General features: G+C 41.6%; 1 protein-coding gene across 12 annotated transcripts in view; it reads left to right on the forward strand.

Annotated features, from left to right (window-relative positions):
• The window catches only part of KCNMA1 (potassium calcium-activated channel subfamily M alpha 1), a 1,029,133-nt gene that overhangs the window by 661,914 nt on the left and 343,330 nt on the right, over positions 1-23,889 (forward strand). For all 12 annotated transcript variants that reach the window (XM_075349081.1, XM_075349079.1, XM_075349082.1 and 9 more), the window contains exon 9: positions 11,100-11,191. In XM_075349081.1, coding sequence (XP_075205196.1) covers positions 11,100-11,191 — 92 coding nt within the window. The remainder of the gene's footprint in view (positions 1-11,099; positions 11,192-23,889) is intronic.

The following is a 23,889-nucleotide window of genomic DNA, read 5'->3' on the forward strand; positions in this document are numbered from 1 at the left end:
AGCGAACTGCACTTCATTGCCAAGGAATTCTCCATCTGTTTGTTTCCACATCTATGAAGTTGCATGTAAGATTCTGTTCCTACATTATTGTAATGTATAGTGTTTAAGTAGATTGCATTCTAATCAAATACTGTAAAATATGCTAAACAATTCTTTAATGTAAAGAACAGAATTTTATTTTGAAGTCTGTGACCTAAAATAATTTTTTCTGTTTTTGTTTTTTTTCTTAAGTTGTACTTCTATGTCCCACTGCATTTCCCTGTATATCTGTGCCCCTATAGCAAACAGTTCCTGATGAACTATGCTTTGCCATGTGACAGTGAAGCTTAGGCCATCGACTTAAAGAGAACCTGTCAGGTCCCCAGTGCACCCAGAACCACTAGCAGTTCTGGGTGCATACCTAAAATTCCTCTCTAATAGTCCCAGCCTATAGTAGCAACAGATCTTTCGAAAAAGTATTTCTAAAGATCGTTTTTGAGATGCTAATTAGGGCTGTGACTAGTCGCAGGGGCCTTAGTTCTCTGGCTAGTCTGCCTACATAGCCTTGTAGCACACACCTGTAGGTGTGCTAGCATGCTTTACAACAGCCAGCATCATTGCAGCGTGATACAAAGCTGGGCATGCGGGTGAATTTGTACCCATCAGCTTTCTGCTTCTTTGACACCGAGTTTATGCATCCTGGCGTCAAAGAGGTTCACTGCCCATGATCTGAAGTCGCCCGCACTTCCGGTCATGCGTACTACTCCTCTCTGAAGCCAGGTCACATACACCAGGCTGCTGAGTAACCAGAAGTGCGGGCAACTTCCGATCATGGGCAGTGAGCCTCTTTGAAGTCAGGACACATACACTGGGCATCAAAGAAGCTGACAAGTGCAAAGCCACTCACATGCCTGGCTTTGTATCGCACTTCCATGATGCTGGCTGTTTTAAAGCCTATTAGCATTCCCACAGGTGCATGCTAACATGCTAAGTGGGCTAACTAGCCAGGAAACTTACACCTTTGCGACTAGTCACAGCCCTCATTAGCATCTCATAAACGATCTTTAGAAATACTTTTTCTAAAGATCCGTTTATCTATGCTATATGTACCCAGAATTGCTACTGGTTCTGGGTGCACTGGGGACCTGAGAGGTTCCCTTTAATTGGTTGTTGATCGTACATACATATGAGACTTTTCTGCTGTGGATAATCCATAACAGAAATGCATGAAATCTGTGGTGACATCCACAACAATAATTGACAAATGTAAGATCTCAAATTTCCAGCATCGGACAATTCCCTTTGTATATATTCTCCACAGCTTATGCATGAGATTTATTCACAAAGCTATTTCTGTGTTACACAGAAAATCCATTGTAATATACACCCAGTGTGAACAGACCTTTAAATGCCCTAAACATCTACCAAGAAAAGGAGTTAAATCTCTCTTACATACAATATATCACAAAAGTGAGTACATCGCCCACATTTTTTTAATTATAGCTTTTCATGGGACAACACTGAAGATCTGGCACTTTGATACAATGTAAAGTAGTCAGTGTACAGCTTGTATAACAGTGTAAATTTATTGCACTCTATAAATACCTTAACACACAGCCATTAATGTCTAAACCACTTGCAAAAAAGGTGAGCACAAAGGTGGGTACACCCTTTAGTGAAAATTGTGCCCAATTAGCCATTTTCCCTGCCTGGTGTCTTGCGACTCAGTATTACAAAGTCTGAGGTGTGAATGCGGAGCAGGTGTGTTCAGTTTCGTGTTATTTCTCATACACTCCTTCATACTGGTCACTAAAAGTTCAACACGGCACCTCCTGGCAAAGAATTCTTTGAGGAGCTGAAAAAAATAATTGTTACTCTATATAAAGATGGCCTAGGAAGATTGCCGACACCCTGAAATAGAGCTGCAGCAGTTTGGCCAAGACCATACAGCAGTTTAACAAGATAGGTTCTACTCAGAACAGGCCTTGCCATGGTCAACCAAAGTTGTTCAGTGCACATGTATCGCCCACCTGTAGCGATCACGTCAGGGACGTCACTTCACCTTCTGGGATGCCACAGGGGCTCCACTTGATTACCGCTGGCAACAGGTATGTCAGGTTTATTTACATGGGAATCGTGACGCCTCTCACGGTTTGCGGTCAGGGTTATGGGTGACCGCCACTGCAGGTTTAATGAGCGTCTGGGGCTGATGGTGTCTGCAGTCTGGTGGTATAGCCTCCCGTGAGTGAGGCTGGCCCCAGGGGCTCGGGTGTGTGGAACAACAGGTCGCAGAATAACTCAGTCACAGTCCAAAAAGTCTTTCAACTTGTTTACTCATGTTCTGCTGGTTTTGTGAGGTAACCCGGGCGATCCTGAGATAGACCAGATGGAACCAGGTATCCTTCAAGCTGGTTTAAGGGTAACCGCTAACTCGCCTTCCTAGCACTTCTTGTTTCGAACAACCCCTGACTTAAAGTACCGTGGGATTCATCCAGGGAAGTCACAACTGCCTTTTCTCCCCTTTCTGGCTCGTTTGCTGGCAGCATGGACCAAGGAAGATGGCTCCAGGCTCAATCCTCCTTATGGGCCCCCTCATTGCTGCTGATGCTCGGACTCTGTTTTGGTTGGTGAGGAACCTCTAGTCCCTCCACCTGCAGGTTTAGCAGACCACTAAATGGATGTCTGGCTCTAGGGACCTGTACCCCGTGCGTGCCTAGCCACCAGAAGTCTCCGTACACGAACAGCTGACTTCCTCAGTGTCTTACTCGACCAGCTGGCTTCCTCAGCGTCTTTCTGTCCAACTACTGGTGACCATTCTCCCCCGCTAACGGCTATTTCACGGGCAGGGTCTGACTAGCGTGTCAGCGCGCCTGCTCTCTCCTTCTCCCTGTGATCTCCGCTTCAGACTGGCTTGCTCCTGGCTTACTCCTCTCCTACTTCTCTGACTGACACTGCCACCTTAGCTTCTAGCCCCTCCCCAGCACCCCTAGCTGAGATGTGGAGGAACGCCCCCTCTTGGGTCCGCCCAAGGGTCCCCTCTAGTGTGTGGGAGACCTGGTTGCTATGTGTCTGTGCATACGCACCCTATTCCAGCCTTCAGGATTACCTGCCAGTACTGACCCGACATGGGTGCAGTACCTCGTGGCGCCTGACCAAGTCAGGGGCGCCACATTCCCCCTTGGTTATCATCAGCACGTCCTCGGGCTGCAAAGATAAGAAACATTTTAAATACAACTTTTCCCACACAGGGGAGTCATTTACATTTACAACATATCAGGTACCATTCCATCACCACCCACAAGTCCTGAACCCAACCAGCAACTTCCAGGAGGCAGGTCACCGGTCCCTTTGGTGACTAGGCCTGGGCCAACTCTATCCCAGACTTTTCCTCCAATCTTCCTCTCCTGAGGAGGGTGGTTTAAGGTAGGCCCCATAAACAGGCGTACCAACTTCTGTGTGTTGGAGAGCAGGCCCCATAAACAGGCATGCCCCCTTGTAGTGCAGAGCCAGGCCCCATAAACAGGCATGCCCCCTTGTAGTGCAGAGCCAGGCCCCATAAACAGGCATGCTCGCTGGTGGTGCAGAGCCATTCTCCATAAACAGGCATGCTCGCTGGTGGTGCAGAGTCAGGCCCCATAAACAGGCGTGCTCTGAGGTTGGTACCACTGGGGTAACTTTTTACAGTGCGAGAGTTTGTGGCTATAGCCAGTTCATAGCCTGTGGTCCATTTTTAAAGTGCACATAACCTGGTGCTAAAACAATACGCAAGCAGTGCACACAAAAGTTCTTGTGGGCACATTTTCTTAAACATTGAAACGTTGCTTAACTGCAAACAGGTCAAACATTTTTAAACTAAGCAGGTTCTCTATAAAACATTTTTAATCTAGACAGACTTTCTTCTCTCAAGATCAGGGCTCTTTCTTTCAGTGCTCTGATACCTGAAGGTTGTCTTTTGGTGAGACCTGGTTGCTATGTGTCTGTGCGTACACACCCTATTCCAGCCTTCAGGATTACCTGCCAGTACTGACCCGACATTCAGTCAGTACCTCGTGGCGCCTTACCAGGTCAGGGGCGCCACACACATGCTCAACGTTATACTCAGAGGTTTTCTTTTCAAAATAGACGTATGAGTGCTGCCAGCATTGTGGCAGAAGTGAAAGGAATGGGGGGGTCAGCCTGTCAATGTTCTGGCCATGCGCTGCACACTGCATTAAATTTGTCTGTCATGGCTGTCATCCCAGATGCAAGCCTCTTCTAAAGATGATGTATAAGAAGGTTCACAAAAGGTCTGCTAAAGACAAGAAGACTATGTACATAGATTACTGGAACCCTGCCCTGTAGCATGAAAAGACTAAGATAAGTTTAGTTGGTTCACATGGTGCTAAGCTTATGAGGTGGCAACCAAAGGAGGAGTACAAAGACAAGTGTGTCATGCCTACAGTCAAGCATGGTGGTGGCAGTGTCATGGTTTGGGGCTGCATGAGTGCCAACATGTAGTAGGACATACTGAAATAGAGCATGACCCACTCCCTTTAGAAACTGGGCCACAGTGCAGTATTCCAACATAATAATGACTCCAAACACACCTCCAAGATGACTCTTGCCTTCTAAAAAAAAACCCTGAATGTGAAAGTGTTGAACTGGCCAAGCATGTTTCCAGACATTCCCTTCTGGGCATCTTCAAAAGAAAGGTCGAGATGTACAAGGTATCTAATATCCACCAGCTCCTTGATGTCATCATGGAGGACTGGAAGAGGATTTCAGTGGCAACCTGTGAAGCTCAACTGAACTCCATACTCAAGAGCGTTAAGGCAGTGGTTGAAAATAATGGTGTCCACACAAAATTGAGACTGGGCACAATTTTGCCATTTTAACTTAGAGGTGTACTCACTTATGCTTCCAGCGGTATAGACATTAATGGCAGTGTGTTGAGTAATTTAGAGGGCACACCAAATTTACACTTTTAAACAAGCTGTGTACTGGCTATTTTACATTGTATCAAAGTGTTATATCTTCAATGTTGTTCTATGAAAATATATAATAAATTATTTACAAATATGTGAAGGGGTGTACTCAATTTTGTGATATACCGTATCAGATAAATAACATTATCTTTATTGATTATTCCGAAACTTAATTAAATAAACACATATCAAAACAGTAATATGGATAAAGAAAAAAACCTAACCAGTATAGAAAGAGGCCTGGGACATACAAGATATCTCAAGGAAAATCACATGATAGTTAAAGAGGTTGTCCCCTACTTTTACATTAATGGCCGGGGTCTGATACCTGCCATGCCCACTGATCAGCTTTTCTTGTTGACGACAGCAGTAGCAGGCAGCTGTAATTGCTCAGTTCCGGAGTTGCCCCGTCTACTGATTGTGGCTGCGGCCAGGTACTGCACATCCGCCTTCTCTTCAAATCAATATGAGTCAGATGTACAGTACCCAGCCCCAGCCTCTTATCAGAAGACAGGGCATCTCCGGAACTGAACCTTTACTGAACATTTACGGCCCCCTACTGCCACTGCCGGGACAGATAACAGCTGATCGACAGGGTTTCCGAGTGTCGGACTCCTGCCAATATGACATTGATGACCAGTCTAAAGGCTGCTTTACACCAGACAATCTATTGTGCGATAGATCGTCGGGGTCACGTTTTTTGTGACGCACATCCGGCATCGCTGGCGATGCCGGCCTGTGTGACACCTCCTAAAAGAAGGAGGTGGGCGGGATGTTTACGTCCCGCTCATCTCCGCCCCTCCGCTTCCATTGGCCGGCGGCCGTGTGACGTCGCTGTGACGCCGAACGTCCCTCCCACTCCAGGAAGTGGACGTTCGCCGCCCACAGCGTGGTCGCACGAGAGGTAAGTACGTGTGACGGGGGTTACCAACTTTGTGCGACACGGGCAGCGATTTGCCCGTGACGCAAAAAGGACGGGCGCGGGTACGATCGATTGTGAAATTGCACAATCGGTCGTACCGTGTAAAGCAGCCTTAAGGATAGGCCTCAGTGTAGAAGTAGTTTTCAATCTCTGTAACTAAATCTCAACATCTGACCAAAAATTAAACATAAAATGTCTATATCAATACCAGTATGTAAGTAACATAACTAATAGCACACTTATAAATGAGACAATAAAATATATCGATTATACCAATGGCAGGAGAACAACACAAATGCCAAGAAAAACACAAGTGCCAAATATCACCCACTCGTAAATGCTCAATCCTATAATATTTTGATGTGGATATGAAATGATTAACATTCTCTGGTAATGTTTATACACATAAACATTTCTGACCAATGCTTGTTGTATCACTGATAAACTTCTCTTCTGGATTTGTAGGGCCAATATTGCCGGTGTTGTTGTTTAGCTTTTTTATCATTATGTAAGCTGGCAACACTCACATCTGTAAAGTTGTAGAGATCAAAAGATACCAAAAAGCACAGCATACATATTAGATGGCTGCCACAGATGATCGTTTGGCCAGGAGCCATCTCTGGCACTGGCTTATCTCCAGGATACAATACATTTGGCAGTCCGAAATTGGACATTCTGGATCGATATTTCCCTTGACAATAAATTGTCTGGTTCTCCCATACACATTAGACTGACAACCGAACCAATTGATACCATTAGTCTAATGTATATGGGGGACTTAAACCTTCTTTAATTGCAAGTTTCCTATTTTTTTAATTCCTCTGCAAACCATAAAAATAAAAGATTACTATGTTAACATGGGGCAATTGGTATGGGTTGAGAGTAAAAAGGAAGGTAAAGGAAAGAGTTGCAGTTTCCCAAACTCAAAGATCAAAAATCCAAATCACAGATCAAAAAGTAAGAATCATTAGGGGTGGGGATGGGAAGCATGAATTACCGTAGTTTTCATTTTATAAGATGCACCGGATTATAAGATGCACCCCAAATTTGAAAGAGGAAAATAGGAAAAAATATTTTTTACTGTTAAAATGAAGGTCCGTCTAATTATCCTAGCACCTCTTATATTAGCTCACCAGGGGGGAGCGGTGGTGGTGGAGCGGCTCAGTAAGGACAGATAAGGCAGGGTAGGCAATGCTGCGAGGTCAGAGGAGGAGTTGTCGTGGCTCAAGAGGGTCAGTGTGCGGAGGGTTGGTGATACAGTAGGCTCGTGGGGTGTCACAGTGGCAGGCGCCATTGATCTGCCGTCAGGGTCGGAGGAGGGGGTGTCGCCGCTTAAGAGGGTCAGTGTGCGGCAGCGGAGGGTCGGCAATACTGCTGGCTCGTGGGGTGTCGTGGCAGCGAGCACCATTGATCTGCCAGTGGTCTGCGGGCTCCATTGAATCACTGGTGGACTTCAAAAATATAGGCGCAGAGGCGGTGTGTGCACAGATTGATGCGATGGACTTCAAGAAAATGGCCGCGGAGCGGCCATTTTCTTGAACTCCATCTTGTCAACTGCGGACGAAGCCCCATGAGCCCGCAGTATGGCTAACCCTCCGCTGCAGCACACTGACCCTCTTGAGCTGCAACAATCCTCCTCTGAGCCTGCCAGCAGATCAATGTCACCCGCCGCCATGACAAACCATGAGCCCACAGTATCGCTACCCTGCACCACCACTGCTGCCTCAGTAAGTCATAAGCGGTTTGTAAGATGCATCCACCAGTTTTGGAGGAAAAAAGTGTGTCTGATAAGCTGGAATATACGATACTTTTAATCGATATTTGAGCCAAATGACTCATGGCTTTAAGAAATCCCCATGTTTGTTTTTAATCCCACTTGAGAGTTCTTCACATCTACAGATTTGATTTACTTTTTTAATCCGTCCCTGGTGACTGAGAGGCTGAGTTTGCATCCAGTTGAATAATATCAGATGTTTGACAGCCACTATGAGATGTGCAACAATATTAGATCTGGCAAGTATTTTAGACATTTTGGCCAAGGTGATCGTGCGTAGTCAGATCTCTAGAAGCAGCTTATGACCTCTTTAGTATAGATGAGCTGACACATGAATGTTTAGGTTTTAGTTAAGTCAGTTTGGGACTCAGACTTGACCCAAACTTGACCCTGGACCCCGAACACAATGGAGACCAGAGCTTCTGTGCTGTAAAATGGTCATAGCAAGGGTTAAGGGGCTGCAGAAGGAAACAAAATGGGGTAAATTGCCCAGAAAATAAATGTGGATAGGGAATAAATACATGATGTAAGGTCCTGCTTATTTTGGATAAACAGAGAAGGTACAGCAGACACCTGTGGGATGCAACCTGCAACTGTCAACTTCACCTTGGCTGATTATCAATAACAGAGAAGATCCCACACTGATTTTTTAAATTATTTAAATAAATAATTAAAAGCGTTGTGGGGTTGATATCAACTATGAATTGACAATTGACATCAAGCCCAGTGGCAAGTAATGGATAGGCGTCTATCAGACAGCCCCCATTACTATCCCATTAAGTATAGAGTTAAAAGACACACACACACAAACAGGGAAAACAAAGTTTATTTGAATAAACACTCCCCCACACTCCCTCATTCACCAATTTATTGAATAAAAAAAAAATCCTTGATGTTCCAACGTAATCAAAATGGGGAATAAACATTTACCCACACTACCTTGTTCACCAATTTATTAATTAAAAATAGATACTTGAAGTTCTGACGTAATCCAAAGGAGTAATGTCACATGATATCCATCGATTCCTATAGAGCTTCATTCAGAGAATGTTCTCAGAACGAGGCTTTATAGGTCACTTTCGGTCAGCAGCAGCATGGAATTTCTTACGTGTGCTGACATCAGTAACTCAGTGATCTCCAAGACCTGGACACCCAGTGGGCGGTACAAACTCTAAAGTTTATTGTTTGGGTTTGCTCCTCTCTATTCTTTAGCTGTTAGCTCAACCAGATAAGTAAACAGGACCACCAAGTGGTGGCTTCTCCAGCAGTGTTTACAAACATTCACATGTCCTGTCATCTATTTGTTCTGTTAGTTTATCAATGGTGCCTTTGTCATTTCATTTGAATGATCTCGTTAGCCTGTTTCAAAATTTCAACAAACGTTAAGTATAAAAAAAAGTATTAGAGGAGCTAACCAGTATGTTCTGTTTTAAAATGAGTGAAGCTCACCTTGCAATGAATTGCAGATACCACTGATTCACAGAAAAGGCACCTTCTGGTTATTTCTCCTTTTTATTACAATTCAATTTTTGTAATGTATACGTTTTTGTGGATTTTTGTGACATTCCCCTTTTTTTTCTTGCGCTTTGGGTATTATTTGGTAGACCCAAAAATTTTTGCTCTTTCAAACACGCTCGGCAAAGGGAGATCAGCTCCATGCTTGGATTGAGTAATCAGGGCTTGGTTGAGAACGTGTATACGAGACAGACATGTAGGAGGGTTGATCAGCCCTTTGCTGAACTGAACTGCACCAGATTTTTAGGAATGAAAATGTTAAAATCTTGACTAGAAATAAAAGTAATACTGAATTCTACTTAAAATTGTCTGTTAAATATAAATAGTATAATCTGTTTACATTATTTAAGGGAAGGACACATGACATTTTTCTATTTTACTATCTGCCTAAAAACTAGCAGGCAGGTAGTTGCTAACAGAAGAAACTACCTGGCTGTTGCGTCTGATGCTGGTACAGAGAGGTCACTGACTGTTCCGTCCAGCGATTCTGCTTCTTTGTGAAGGGGCGTGATTGACAGCATGAAGTCAGCAGGCACACTCTGTCAACATGAAACCACTGAATCTCTGGCAGGATTGGTCTATGACCACTGTGCTGGCTGAGAATGATGCCGGGCACAACTACCTACCTGTTAGTTCTTAGGCATGTTGTAGAATAAAAATTACTGGATACTGTCCAGTGAAAACAAGTTATAACCTATCCATCAGATAGGTGATAAGTCATTGATCAGTAGGTGACTTACCACTGGGACCCACACAGATGGGCAAGACAGGGCAGTGCACTTTTATCCCAATTTGAACTGTGGAGTAGTGTCCATGCTTGACCACCGCTCTATTATTTTCCTATGGGGATGCCCTCGACGTTTCATGGAAGCTTCACAATAAATGGTCTAGCATGTGCCCCATTCTAATGGTGATAAAAATTGCCCACTGGGGCTAAAAATGTCCAGTTTTGCCAATCAGTGCAGGTCCCAGCCGTTGGACCCCCATCGATCAATAAGTTATCACCTACCCTCTGTATTGGTGAATAACCCTTTCTTTACCAGACAAGCCCTTCAGGAATCCTATTAAAATGTTGGCAAGGAGGTGATAGAATGACAAAGGTAGTCACAGACTTTTTAAATACAAAGCAGCTTTATTTCAAGTGTGACACACCAAACAGAGAGCAAAAAGCAGTCAAAAACGCGATAAAAAAAAGCATGTAAAAAAACACGATTAAAAAAATGCAAGTAAACTAAGGTGTAGAAATGGTGCAGTGTCAAAAATTCAACAAATACTGATTGTGGGTATGCAGCCTAAAAGTAAAGATGATATATTCCAATAATACAGGTGATAATGACTACATAGCCAATGGTAATCTAAGGATGGATTTTCATTTTAATTACATCTTGGTTTTTTATTATTAATCTGCAGTTTAGAATTTTTGAACTGAAAGCTTTAGAGCTAAGTAGTAGGAATTTGCTGTAGTAACCAGGTGAAATTCTTCGACATGTCAATTCTTTTCTATTACCAGTAAGATAGCATTGCTGGAGCACCTTTTCTCAGAAATCTCCATTCTTCTGATAACTCTTTTGAAATGATAAAACTAAATCGATAACTGGTTGATACTCTTGACCTTGTCAATAGAATGTATACCAACACTGTCAGTACTGATGGGCAGTAAAAAGATAGAGGCCATGTAGGTACTAGAGGCCATCGCTTTTTTAGCATGATATCATTCCTTAGACAAGTAATCATGGTGGTGGTTTCATTCCTTTAATCTGGTGTAGGTAGTGCAAGTGCAATACATTGTCCTATTTATCTGTAAAAACAAATCCATCCAAACCTGGTCTATTTAGCTGGAGCTGCTCCCCCAACTCCACCCCCTATGTCAAGCGTGTCCTTTTCTGCAACAGACGTCCTTTCTTTCTTTTTAGTCTTCTCTTCTGTCTCCTGTCTTCCTTCCTAGGCCATGTTTGCCAGCTACGTCCCCGAAATCATAGAGTTAATAGGAAACCGAAAGAAATATGGTGGTTCTTATAGTGCAGTTAGTGGACGGAAGTAAGTATTGACCAAGGCGTGGTGTCATTGCTGCAGGGCGAACCTCTCTGCATGCTATTTGTCCTTTGTTTGTTTTTTTCTTCCTATTTCTCGTTCCACGCACTCAGGCAATGTTTGCCCGATATGTCCCTGAAATTGCTGCTCTCATCCTTAATCGGAAGAAATATGGCGGGACGTTTAACTCAACAAGAGGGAGAAAGTAAGTTTGGTTTTGCTTCATTTTTTCTTTTTCTTAAGAGGAAGGTAAATTTTGAATATTTTAAAGATATTCCAGTTACCATTATTTTCATGGTTCATGTAGTAATGTTCACCTATGTTCAGGTATTTTCATCTGCAAGATAATCTTGATTTTTCCAACATATGACATTATTCACTTAGATTATGCAGTGGTTATTGCCTGTCAAAATGAAGAAAAAAGCCTGGATGAAGCTACATTCACACACCATTTTCATTTTGATAGCTTTCAAAAATGGATGGTTTTTCTCCCATGTCATTGTTTTGCCTGTGTTTAAATCTGTTTTTATGCCCTGTTTACATGTGTTTTTTTCACATTTGTGTTTAAAAACTAAAAGGAGGTAAACCACCTTAATTTTTTTCCATTGATACTTAGCAATGGATCCGTTTAAAACAAGTGTAAAACAGATGTCTTCTATATGTCATCCATTTTTGATGATTTTAATAGTGTTTGGTCCACAAAAGCTGATGAGAACAGGACATGCACTAAGTGTGACAGAACAGTCACGCAGATCTGCTAGAGAACGAATGTGTGATTGGTTCCCTCCATGGTTCAGTGTGCTATTCATCTTAAAAACTCATGGATGAGAAAAAGGATAAGTGAATGTGGCCTATGGGACATGCTTTGTAGTTGTTTGATGAGAACTGACAATATAGTCCTCCTGACATGGTGGCATGTGTTGCCTAGACCAAATTTCACTCTTTGGAGTGCTGAATACTGAAGGTAAGCATTTACTATGATATCTTGTTATTTTTTTGAGGTACAGTCAAGGTGTTTTTATAATACAAAAATTAAATGAATATATTTTACATTTATACAACATCTGATTTTGACTATTAACAAGTTATAAAAAAGAAAAAAACGTGCTTTTTTACAATTTTGCCTTGTACTTTAAGATATATCTGTGTTGATAATGTTTACCTCAAAACAGTCCTTTGATCCATTCTATGTATTAGCATCTAGCATAGTTTTGGTGCCAGAGGATGTCCTCATTATATGACTCATTCCCTAGCATGTATGGAAAGAATTATTTTAGCATGTATTAGAAAATAAATTATTTAATTATTATTATTTGTATTTTTTTTAACCTACTTAATGGTTTGTTTTATCTAAATTTGCAACAAACTGACATTTTCATTAGTGGCTACCTTCTGGTCAAATCTCTAATGTCTGGAAGCAAAACATTATGTAGGAGGGCCTCTTTTTTGGAATAAAAGAAAAAAGGGCTCGGTCAAAGAAATAGGCAGCAAGTGAAACTAAGCAGTTATTAAACTGCAATGTATGGAACTATAACAATATTATGTATTGTTTAAACATACAGCCCAAGCCTCATAGATTAAGGGTCCAAAAACAGATCGATAATTGGGAGCAGACTTTATTGGGAATGGTCATTTCCTGATTACTGGCCATTTTAAACAGGGCAGCTATAACTCAACAACTTTTGTTTGTAATATTTAGTATGCATACTTATGTATTTAATGTAATATATTTTGTGTGGCCTTGAGTACCTTTAAAAGTTCTCACTAAATTAAAGCTTGAGCTTGCTAAGTTTTTAGATTTTTATGTCTTGGAGGCAAATATAATACAACTAAGATGGCACTTCTGCAGATGTTTACTTTCCAATCAACAGGTGCCATCAAAAAGTCACAAATACATTGTAAAAAAAAGTAGATGTCATTCAGATCTGACACGAATTATATTTAGAATGAGAATCGAAGATAATACACTGTATGTAGGTACGTTGGAAAATTGTGTTTTAAAATGTTTCTCCCTAAATAAACTTCTGTTTTCTTTTTTTCATTACTACAATAGTTAAAGGGGTGGTTCACTACACAGCATAGTGGCCACACATCGATTTAAACCTCATAAAGAAGGCTTTTTTCAAATACAGTGCCTTGCGAAAGTATTTGGCCCCTTGAATTTGTCAACCTTTACCCACATTTCAGGCTTCAAAAATAAAGAAAAAAAATTAAATTAATGGTGAAGAATCAACAAGTGGGAAACAATTGTGAAGTTGAACGAAATTTATTGTTTATTTTAAACATTTTTAAAAACAATCAAACTGAAAAGTGGGGCGTGCAATATTATTCGTCCCCTATAAGTTAATACTTTGTAGAGCCACCTTTTGCTGCGATTACAGCTGCAAGCCTCTTGGGATATGTCTCTATCAGTTTTCACATTGAGAGACTGAAATTCTTGCCCATTCTTCCTTTGCAAATAGCTCGAGCTGAGTGAGGTTGGATGGAGAGCGTTTGTGAACAGCAGTTATCAGCTCTTTCCACAGATTCTCGATTGGATTCAGGTCTGGACTTTGACTTGGCCATTCTAACACCTGGATACGTTTATTTATGAACCATTCCATAGCAGATTTTGCTTTATGTTTGGGATCATCGTCTTGTTGGAAGACAAATCTCTGTCCCAGTATCAGGTCTTTTGCAGACTCCAACACATTTTCTTCAAGAATGGTCCTGTATTTGGCTCCATCCATCTTCCCAAAAATTTTAACATTCTTCCCTGTCCCTGCTGAAAAAAAGCAGGCCCAAACCATGATGCTGCCACCACCATATTTGACAATGGGGATGGTGTGTTCAGGGTGATGACCTGTGTTGCTTTTACACCAAACATATCGTTTAGCATTGTTCCCAAAAAGTTCGATCTTGGTTTCATCTGACCAGAGCAACTTCTTCCACATGTTTGGTGTGTCTCCCCGGTGTTTTGTGGCAAACTGTAAACAACACTTTTTATGGATATCTTTGAGAAATGGCTTTCTTCTTGCCACTCTTCCATAAAGGCCAGATTTGTGTAGTGTACGACTGATTGTTGTCCTATGGACAGACTCTCCTACCTCAGCTGTAGATCTCTGCAAATCATCCAGAGTGATCATGGGCCTCTTGGCTGCATCTCTGATCAATCTTCTCCTTGTTTGAGATGAAAGTTTTAAGTGACGGCCGGGTCTTGGTAGATTTGCAGTGGTATAACAATACTTCCATTTCAATATGATCACTTGAACAGTGCTCCTTGGGATGTTTAAAGTTTTGGAAATTTTTTTGTAACCAAATCCGGCTTTAACCTTCTTCACAACAGTATCATGGACCTGCCTGTTGTGTTCCTTGGTCTTCATGATGCTCTCTGCGCTTTAAACAGAACAATGAGACTATCACAGAGCAGGTGTATATATACAGAGACTGGATTACACACAGGGGGATTATATTTATCATCATCAGTCATTTAAGACAACTTTGGATCATTCAGAAATCCTCAATGAACTTCTGGAGTGAGTTTGCTGCACTGAAAGAAAAGGGGACAAATAATATTGCACGCCCCACTTTTCAGTTTTTTATTTTTTAAAAATGTTTACAATAAACAATACATTTCATTCAACTTCACAATTGTGTCCCACTTGTTGTTGATTCTTCATCTTCACCATTAATTTAACATTTTTTTCTTTATGTTTGAAGCCTGAAATGTAGGTAAAGGTCCACAAATTCAAGGGGGCTGAATATTTTTGCAAGACACTGTACCTTGTTTAGTAAATTGTGCCTCTGAGCAGAGACTGGGGCCAGCCTCGGTGATGTCGGGTCAACTGGAAGTTGACGTGGCATCACCGGATCCCAGAGGTCACGGAGCCCGGGATTCACCTGGTGGGGATAAATGGACCACAATAGTGCCAATTCACTAAACAAGGTATTTGAGAAAAGTCTTCTTTATCAGGTTTAAATCAATGTGTGGCTACTATGCTGTGTAATAGACCACCTCTTTAAACTTTCACCAAAAAAAGTAGTTTTATACAGGACAGACATCTTGAAAAGTATTGAACATTTCACCAATTTTCTAAGTAAATATATAGTGCCTTGCTCCCTTGAATTTTTCAACCTTTTCCCCCATTTCAGGCTTCAAACATAAAGATAAAAATTTTAATGTTATGGTGAAGAATCAACAAGTGGGACACAATTGTGAAGTTGAATGAAATTTATTGCTTATTTGAAACTTTTTTTAAAAAATAAATACCTGAAAAGTGCAATATTATTCATCCCCTTTACTTTCAGTGCAGCAAAATCACTCCAAAAGTTCATTGAGATCTCTGAATAAACCAATGTTGTCCTAAATGACTGATGATGATAAATATAAGCCACCTGTGTGTAATCAAGTCTCCGTATAAATGCACCTGCTCTGTGATAGTCTCAGTGTTCTGTTTAAAGCACAGATAGCATCATGAAGACCAAGGAACACAACAGGCAGGTCCATGATACTCTTGTGGAGAAGTTTAAAGCTGGATTTAGTTACAAAAATATTTCCAAAACTTTAAACATCCCAAGGAGCACTGTGCAAGCGATCAAATGGAAATGGAAGTAGTATCATACCACTACAAATCTACCAAAACCTGGCTGTCCATCCAAACTTTCATCTCAAACAAGGAGAAGACTGATCAGAGATGCAGCCAAGAGGCCCATGATCACTCTAGATGAACTCCAGAGATCTACAGCTGAGGTAGGAGAGTCTGTCCATAGGACAACAATCAGTCGTACACTGCACAAATCTGGCCTTTATGGAAGAGTGGCAAGGAGAAAGCCATTTCTCAAAGATATCCATAAAAAGTGTCATTTAAAGTTTGCCACAAGCCACCTGGGAGACACACCAAACATGTAGAAAAAGGAGCTCTGGTCAGATGAAACCAAAATCGAACTATTTGGGAACAATGCTAAACGATATGTTTGGTGTAAAAGCAACACAGGTCATCACCCTGAACACACCATCCCCATTGTCAAATATGGTGGTGGCAGCATCATGGTTTGGGCCTGCTTTTTTTTCAGCAGGGACAGGGAAGAATGTTAAAATTTTTGGGAAGATGCATGGAGCCAAACACAGGACCATTCTTGAAGAAAATGTGTTGGAGTCTGGAAAAGACCTGAGACTGGGACGGAGATTTTTCTTCCAACAAGACGATGATCGCAAACATAAAGCAAAATCTACAATGGAATGGTTCACAAATAAACTTATCCAGGTGTTAGAATGGCCAAGTCAAAGTCCAGACCTGAGTCCAATCGAGAATCTGTGGAAAGAGCTGAAAACTGCTGTTTATAATCGCTCTCCATCCAACCTCACTCAGCTCGAACTATTTGCAAAGGAAGAATGGGCAAGAATTTCAGTCTTTCGATGTGCAAAACTGCTAGAGACATACCCCAAGCGATTTCTAGCTGTAATCGCAGCAAAAGGTGGCTCTACAAAGTATTAACTTAAAGGGCATGAATAATATTGCACACTCCACTTTTCAGTTTTTTATCTTTTAAAAAAAGTTTAAAATAAGTAATACATTTCGATCAACTTCACAATTGTGTCCCACTTGTTGTTGATGCTTTGCCATAACATTAAATTTTTTATCTTTATGTTTGAAGCCTGAAATGTGGGAAAAGGTTGAAAAATTCAAGGGAGCCGAATACTTTCACATGGCACTGTATGTCTAAAGGTGCTATTGAAATAATTTTCTAACCAGATGTTAGTAACCACACATCCAATCCACAAAGGCAAAGAAATCAAACCATAGATGTCCATAAATTTAGTAATGTGTAATAATTAGTGATGGGTGAACCTGGACTGTAAAAGTCAATATCGGCTCAGTTTCAAAAGAACCCAAACACTGACCACCAGAGTTCTCAGGCAGTGATTCGGATCCAGCATCTTAGGTGATAAAAAAATAAATAAATTTAAAAATATATTAAAAAATGTGAAAGCAGGTGGGCTGCGTCTCCCATGTAGCTGTAACTCTGTTTCCAGGGCGTCTCATTATTGTTCATACATATTCACTGCTTCCCCCACCCACCGGCAGTCCTGTCATCTCTGATTGGTTGCAGTCAGACAGTCCCCACACCCTGAGTGACTGCTTTCAATCAGAGATGCTGTCTGTGTTTCTATTTTGGTGTAAAATAAATAATTAAAAAAATAAATAAATGGCATAGTTTCCTACCACATTATGATACCCAGCACAGATAAAGCATACAGCTACAGGCTGCAGTCCCCAGCCATGTGCTTATCTTAGCTGTGTATCAAAATAAGAGGGACCGCATGTTGCTCTTTTTTTAATTACAGTGCCTACAAGTAGTATTCAACCCCCTGCAGATTTAGCTGGTTTACACATTCGGAATTAACTTGGCATTGTGACATTTGGACTGTAGATCAGCCTGGAAGTGTGAAATGCACTGCAGCAAAAAAGAATGTTATTTCTTTTTTTTTTTTTTTTAAATTGTGAAAAGTTTATTCAGAGGGTCATTTATTATTCAACCCCTCAAACCACAACAATTCTGTTTGGTTCCCTTAAAGTATTAAGAAGTATTTCAGGCACAAAGAACAATGAACTTCACATGTTTGGATTAATTATCTCTTTTTCCAGCCTTTTCTGACTAATTAAGACCCTCCCCAAACTTGTGAACAGCACTCATACTTGGTCAACATGGGAAAGACAAAGGAGCATTCCAAGGCAATCAGAGACAAGATCGTGGAGGGTCACAAGGCTGGCAAGGGGTACAAAACCCTTTCCAAGGAGTTGTCCCTACCTGTCTCCACTGTTGGGAGCATCATCCGGAAGTGGAAGGCTTATGGAAGTACTGTTAGCCTTCCACGGCCTGGACAGCCTTTGAAAGTTTCCACCCGTGCTGAGGCCAGGCTTGTCCGAAGAGTCAAGGCTAACCCAAGGACAACAAGGAAGGAGCTCCGGGAAGATCTCATGGCAGTGGGGACATTGGTTTCAGTCAATACCATAAGTAACGTACTCCACCGTAATGGTCTCCGTTCCAGACGAGCCCGTAAGGTACCTTTACTTCCAAAGCATCATGTCAAGGCTTGTCTACAGTTTGCTCATGATCACTTGGAGGACTCTGAGACGGACTGGTTCAAGGTTCTCTGGTCTGATGAGACCAAGATCGAGATCTTTGGTGCCAACCACACACGTGACGTTTGGAGACTGGATGGCACTGCATACGACCCCAAGAATACCATCCCTACAGTCAAGCATGGTGGTGGCAGCATCATGCTGTGGGGCTGTTTCTCAGCCAAGGGGCCTTTCCATCTGGTCCGCATCCATGGGAAGATAGATAGCACGGCCTACCTGGAGATTTTGGCCAAGAACCTCCGCTCCTCCATCAAGGATCTTAAGATGGGTCGTCATTTCATCTTCCAACAAGACAATGACCCAAAGCACACAGCCAAGAAAACCAAGGCCTGGTTCAAGAGGGAAAAAATCAAGGAGTTGCAGTGGCCTAGTCAGTCTCCTGACCTTAACCCAATTGAAAACTTGTGGAAGGAGCTCAAAATTAAAGTCCACATGAGACACCCAAAGAACCTAGATAACGTGGAGAAGATCTGCATGGAGGAGTGGGCCAAGATAACTCCAGAGACCTGTGCCGGCCTGATCAGGTCTTATAAAAGACGATTATTAGCTGTAATTGCAAACAAGGGTTATTCCACAAAATATTAAACCTAGGGGTTGAATAATAATTGACCCACACTTTTATGTTTAAAATTTATTAAAATTTAACAGAGCAACATAACTTGTTAGTTTGTAAGATTTATGCATCTGTTAATAAATCCTGCTCTTGTTTGAAGTTTGCAGGCTCTAACTTATTTGCATCTTATCAAACCTGCTAAATCTGCAGGGGGTTGAATACTACTTGTAGGCACTGTATTTAAATAAATCATTTTAAAAAATGGCTTATGGTTTCCACCCAATTTTGATATTCAGCCATGATAAAGCTGTCAACTGAGAGCTGGTATTCTCAGACTGGGGAGATCCATACCTATCGGGCCCCCCTGCCTAAAAATAGCAGCCTGTAGCCACACAAGATGTCGCATTCATTAAATGCAACAATCTCAAAACTTTACCCAGCTCATTCCGATTGCCCTGGTGCCGTGGCAATCAGGGTAATAAAGGGTTAATAACAGCTCAGAACTGCTACTAAGCCCTAAATTAGTAATGGGAGGTATCTATGTGACCCCCATTACTAATCTGTAAGTGAAAAAAACTAAACAGAAACACCTGATTTCGGTCCTGATAGACTTATATGGGGACTGATGTCCGGCCATATATCCGAGATCAATGACTGGCGCGAACAAGGTTTTGTTTTTTTTTAAACCTGGTTGGATTTGCCAATCCTGGGTATCTGCGAGTCCGCTCATCACTAGTAATAATGATATATGACACAGGAAAAAAAGTATTGAACACAAGAAAAAAGAGAGGTGCAAAAAGCCATGGAAAGTCATGACACAAGCTGAAATCTATTAGTAAGTAGAAAACAATCATGTTATTTAGTAAAAAAATAATATCAGGTGGTTCAACTGAACCTATAAAAGGTGTCCCAATACTAAGGTGCCACACAAGAAACATCTCATGATGGGTAAAAGGCGTGAGCTGTCTCAAGACCATCACAACCTTGTTGTTGCAAAACATACTGATGGATGGCAATGGTAACAGAAGAATTTATAAACTACTGAAGGTTCCAGTGAGCACTATTGTGGCATAATCCGGAAGTGGAAAGAACATGATTTCATCATATGACCAGGTGCTCCCTGTAAGGTTTCAGACAGAGGAGTGAAAATAATTATCAGAAGATTTGTCCAAGAGCCACCTGTAGAGAACTACAGAAAAGCCTTGACCAGCAGGTACAATTGTTTTAAAGATCCAATAATTAATGCACTCAACCTCTATGGCAGGTATGCACAGTCACCACACATGAGTCCATTGCTGAACAAAATTCACGTTCAAGTATGTTTAAAGTTTGATCAACAGCATCTAGACAAGCCTGTGAAATACTGGGAGAATATTGTCAGGTCAGATGAGACCAAAATTTTACTCTTTGGATGTCAAAATACACACAATGTTTGGAGACCAAAAGAAAGGCACTGCATATCACCCCAAAAACACCCCACTAACCGTAAAGGTTGGAGGGGTTAACATCATAGTGTGGGGCCATTTTTCAACACAGCACTGGCAACTTTATGTAGCCGATGGAAAGATAAATGGGCAAATGTACCGAGACATTCTTGATAAAAATATGTTGCCATCTACCTGGATGGTGAAGATTAAAGTAGGGTGGATATTTCAGCAAGACAATGAAACTAAGGACATTCTTAATTGGTTTCAGAGAAAGAAAAAAAGCTACTAGAATGGTACAGTCAATCACCTTACCTGAATCCAATAGAAAATTTGTGGAAGAACTAAAGCTCAGAGTCCATAGAATGAGCCCAATCAACCTTCAGAATTTGAAGAGTGTTTATGTGGAAGAATGGGCCAATATCACACCAAAGCAATGCATGTGTTTAGTTTTTCCATACAGGAGGCATCTTGAAGCTTTCATCATCAACAAAGGCTTTTGAAGTAGTAAATAAGTTTCAGCAAGCATGTTCAGTAATTTTTCCCTTTGTCATTTCTCATTTTTACAAACCCTACATGTATGGTTGTTGTAATAATGATGGAGTCAGGTTGACTTTGAAACATGTTAACAATAAACCACTTTATCAATCCTGATGTCCTTGACTTTAATTGGATCTCAGCAGCACAGAATCATCCATTCGCTTGCTTTTTCATTCGAATTTTGTGCGGAAATTGCAGCAGCTGAGTTTAATCTATTACACAGAGGTTGTAGCCACCCAACCCTATTAGGGTAAGTTCACACACTGCGTTTTTTTGACGCTGCGTTTTTGTGCGCTTTTTGCGGCAAAAAATGCACAAAACACACCCGCGGCAAAAAACGCATGTGTTTTTACCGCGTTTTTTTGTGGTTTTTTGCTGCGTGTTGCTGCGTTTTTGCTCACTGTGTTTTTATGTGTTTTTTTATCAGTGAACAATGCCATTAAAGATTGTTAAAAAAAAAAAAAGTCTCATGTCATTTTCTTCAATATGTTCTTCAGTCTCCACTAGTGTATGCAGGAGAGCAAAAGCAGCTGCAGAACTACAAGGCTCAGCATTCTCCATCCAGGACTGTATGCTGGAGGGAGAGGCAGGGGGAGCAGAATTACAAGGCTCAGCATACTCCATCCACTAGTGTATGCAGGAGAGCAGACAGCAGCTGCAGAACTACAAGGCTCAGCATTTTCCATCCAGGACTGTATGGAGGAGTTTTTTGCCCCCCCCAAAACAAATGACGTGGGCTTCGCCATATTTTTGTATTCTAGCCAGGTACAGCAGGCAGTTACGGGCTGCCCCCAACCACCCGGCTGCCTATTTGTACCTGGCTGGGAACCAATAATATAGGGAAGCCCTTTTTTTTTTAATTATTTCATGAATTACATGAAATAATTAAAAAAAAAATAATATGTGGGCTTTGCCCACTTTTTGAGTCCAGCCAGGTACAACTAGGCAGCTGGGGATTGGAATCCACAGTGCAGGGTGCCCCCGCTTTGAATTGCAGTCTGCAGCACCCCAGAAAATGGCACTTTCATAGAATCGCCATCTTCTGGCGCTGTATCCAACTCTTCCAGCTGCCCTGATGCCGGGTGGCTCGCTGGGTAATAATGGGGTTAGGGTTAGCTGTATATTATCAGCTGGCCCCAAGCCCGAAATTCATGGTGTCACGCCAATATTAGACATGGCCACCATGAATTTCTAGTAAAGATTAAAAAAACACAACACACAGAAAAATATTTTTATTAGAAATAAAACACAATTAGTGACTCCATCTTTACTGAAGTAATGAACCCCCCTTCACAGTAATCCTGGGTCAAGAGTCCCACGCTGTCCAATCCAGATCCAAGATCATCTGATCGGTTTGCTGGAATGCAAAGCGATCAGATGATGTGTCAGGTTTAAGGGCCTGAATCATACCACACATCAGCTGATTGTATAAAAGCCATTTATACAATCAGCTGATGCATCAGTGCAAAAAAAAAAAAAAATACACACGTCAGCTGATTGCCCAAGCCGGCCGGGCAGTAAAAAGCCGGCGTCACCCTGATGCGTCAGGTGAGCGCATCAGGTGATCACCGCCAGGTCCTGCAGCTATTGGACGTGCCAGGGATTCGGCATACAGCCTGTGTGGGGGTGGCGGTATCGAGAAGAGGAACTGGGAGCGGACATGGCACTGGGAGTCTGCAGACAGGTGAGTATGACTTTTTTTTCTACTGTTCACTTTTGTTTTCGCGGCTGCTTCCGCCCGGACATGGCGCCGCACGGAAGTGAACATGGCGCCAGATGGGAGGTGGAAGCAGTGGTGGCGGAACCGGGAGCATTGACGCTTCTGTGTTTACTAACAGAAGGAATCCTCTTCCTGTACATGTCACTTTACTACCCACTCCTTGCGTTTTTAGCTGCGATTTTAGTCATAGAAACGCACTAAAACGCAGCTATATTTGCAATTTGCGTTTTTCATTGCGTTTTTGAACATTTCATTGAACTCAATGGGTGGAAAACGCAGTGAAAAACGCAAAAATAATTGACATGCTGCGTTTTTTTGGGCACCACAAAAATGCAGATAAAAAAAAAAACGCTGTGTGCAGACAGCAAAAATGAAAACTCATAGACTTTGCTGGGGAAGCAAAGTCATGCAGTTTTCTGAGCAAAAACGACGCGAAAAACGCACAGTGCGCACATAACCTAAGGTGAGCAATTTACCTTTCTATCTACACTGTGTAACTTGGATAAAACCCTATTGCACTTTGCATTTTGATCTAATGTTTGCTGCAGCATATAATGAGCAGATACCTCCAAAGACCTTCAAAATTAAACCTAATGAGGAATAATTAGCATGTGGCAAAGTACAAGGATTACTCACCAAGAGCTGAGTTGTGCTGTTCCAACTATCTCTTCTGGGATAGTTGATGTGACTGAGTGCCAGATATTTACTTCAAAACTAGCCAGACAATTTTCAACAAGTAAAAACACTGGAAAGGCAAGTGTCAGATAGCTAAATGGCCAAAACTGTGTTTGGTTGTTGCTCCAAAATCCTATTTCCATAATATGATTTACATTATTCCCTCCTAAAACACTTAAAATGTACTTTAAGTGTACAGCATATGTGTATATGAGGCACGACGTATGCTACTAGAAATAAGTGAACCACTTTAGAATGGTTCCATTTTTTACTTACAACTTTTTAAAATCTTCATCTGAATCACAGAAAAGGCTAGAGATCTCAGAAACTGACATTCATTTTAAACCTAAATGACTAATCATTTATTGTAATAAATCACTTTTCTAATATACTTTAATTAAAAAGTCCATAGCATTCCCTCTCTAATTGCTTTTTTTATTTTTACCCACTTCCAGTTTGATGACATTTCATTTGAGATCTCGAGTGCATGTTGAGATACTAAAATGTTGTGCCATCAGGGGGCAGAGGCTGCGATCACTGGGGCGGTTTATTCTAGTGCGTGATTTGCTGATACAGACTGTGCACCCCTGATACTAAAGGGTACTTTACACGCTGTGATATCGGTACCGATATCGCTAGCGAGCGTACCCGCCCCCGTCGGTTGTGCA

This window comes from Anomaloglossus baeobatrachus, chromosome 5 (assembly GCF_048569485.1).
Source record: "Anomaloglossus baeobatrachus isolate aAnoBae1 chromosome 5, aAnoBae1.hap1, whole genome shotgun sequence".
Taxonomy (NCBI): Eukaryota; Metazoa; Chordata; class Amphibia; order Anura; family Aromobatidae; genus Anomaloglossus; species Anomaloglossus baeobatrachus.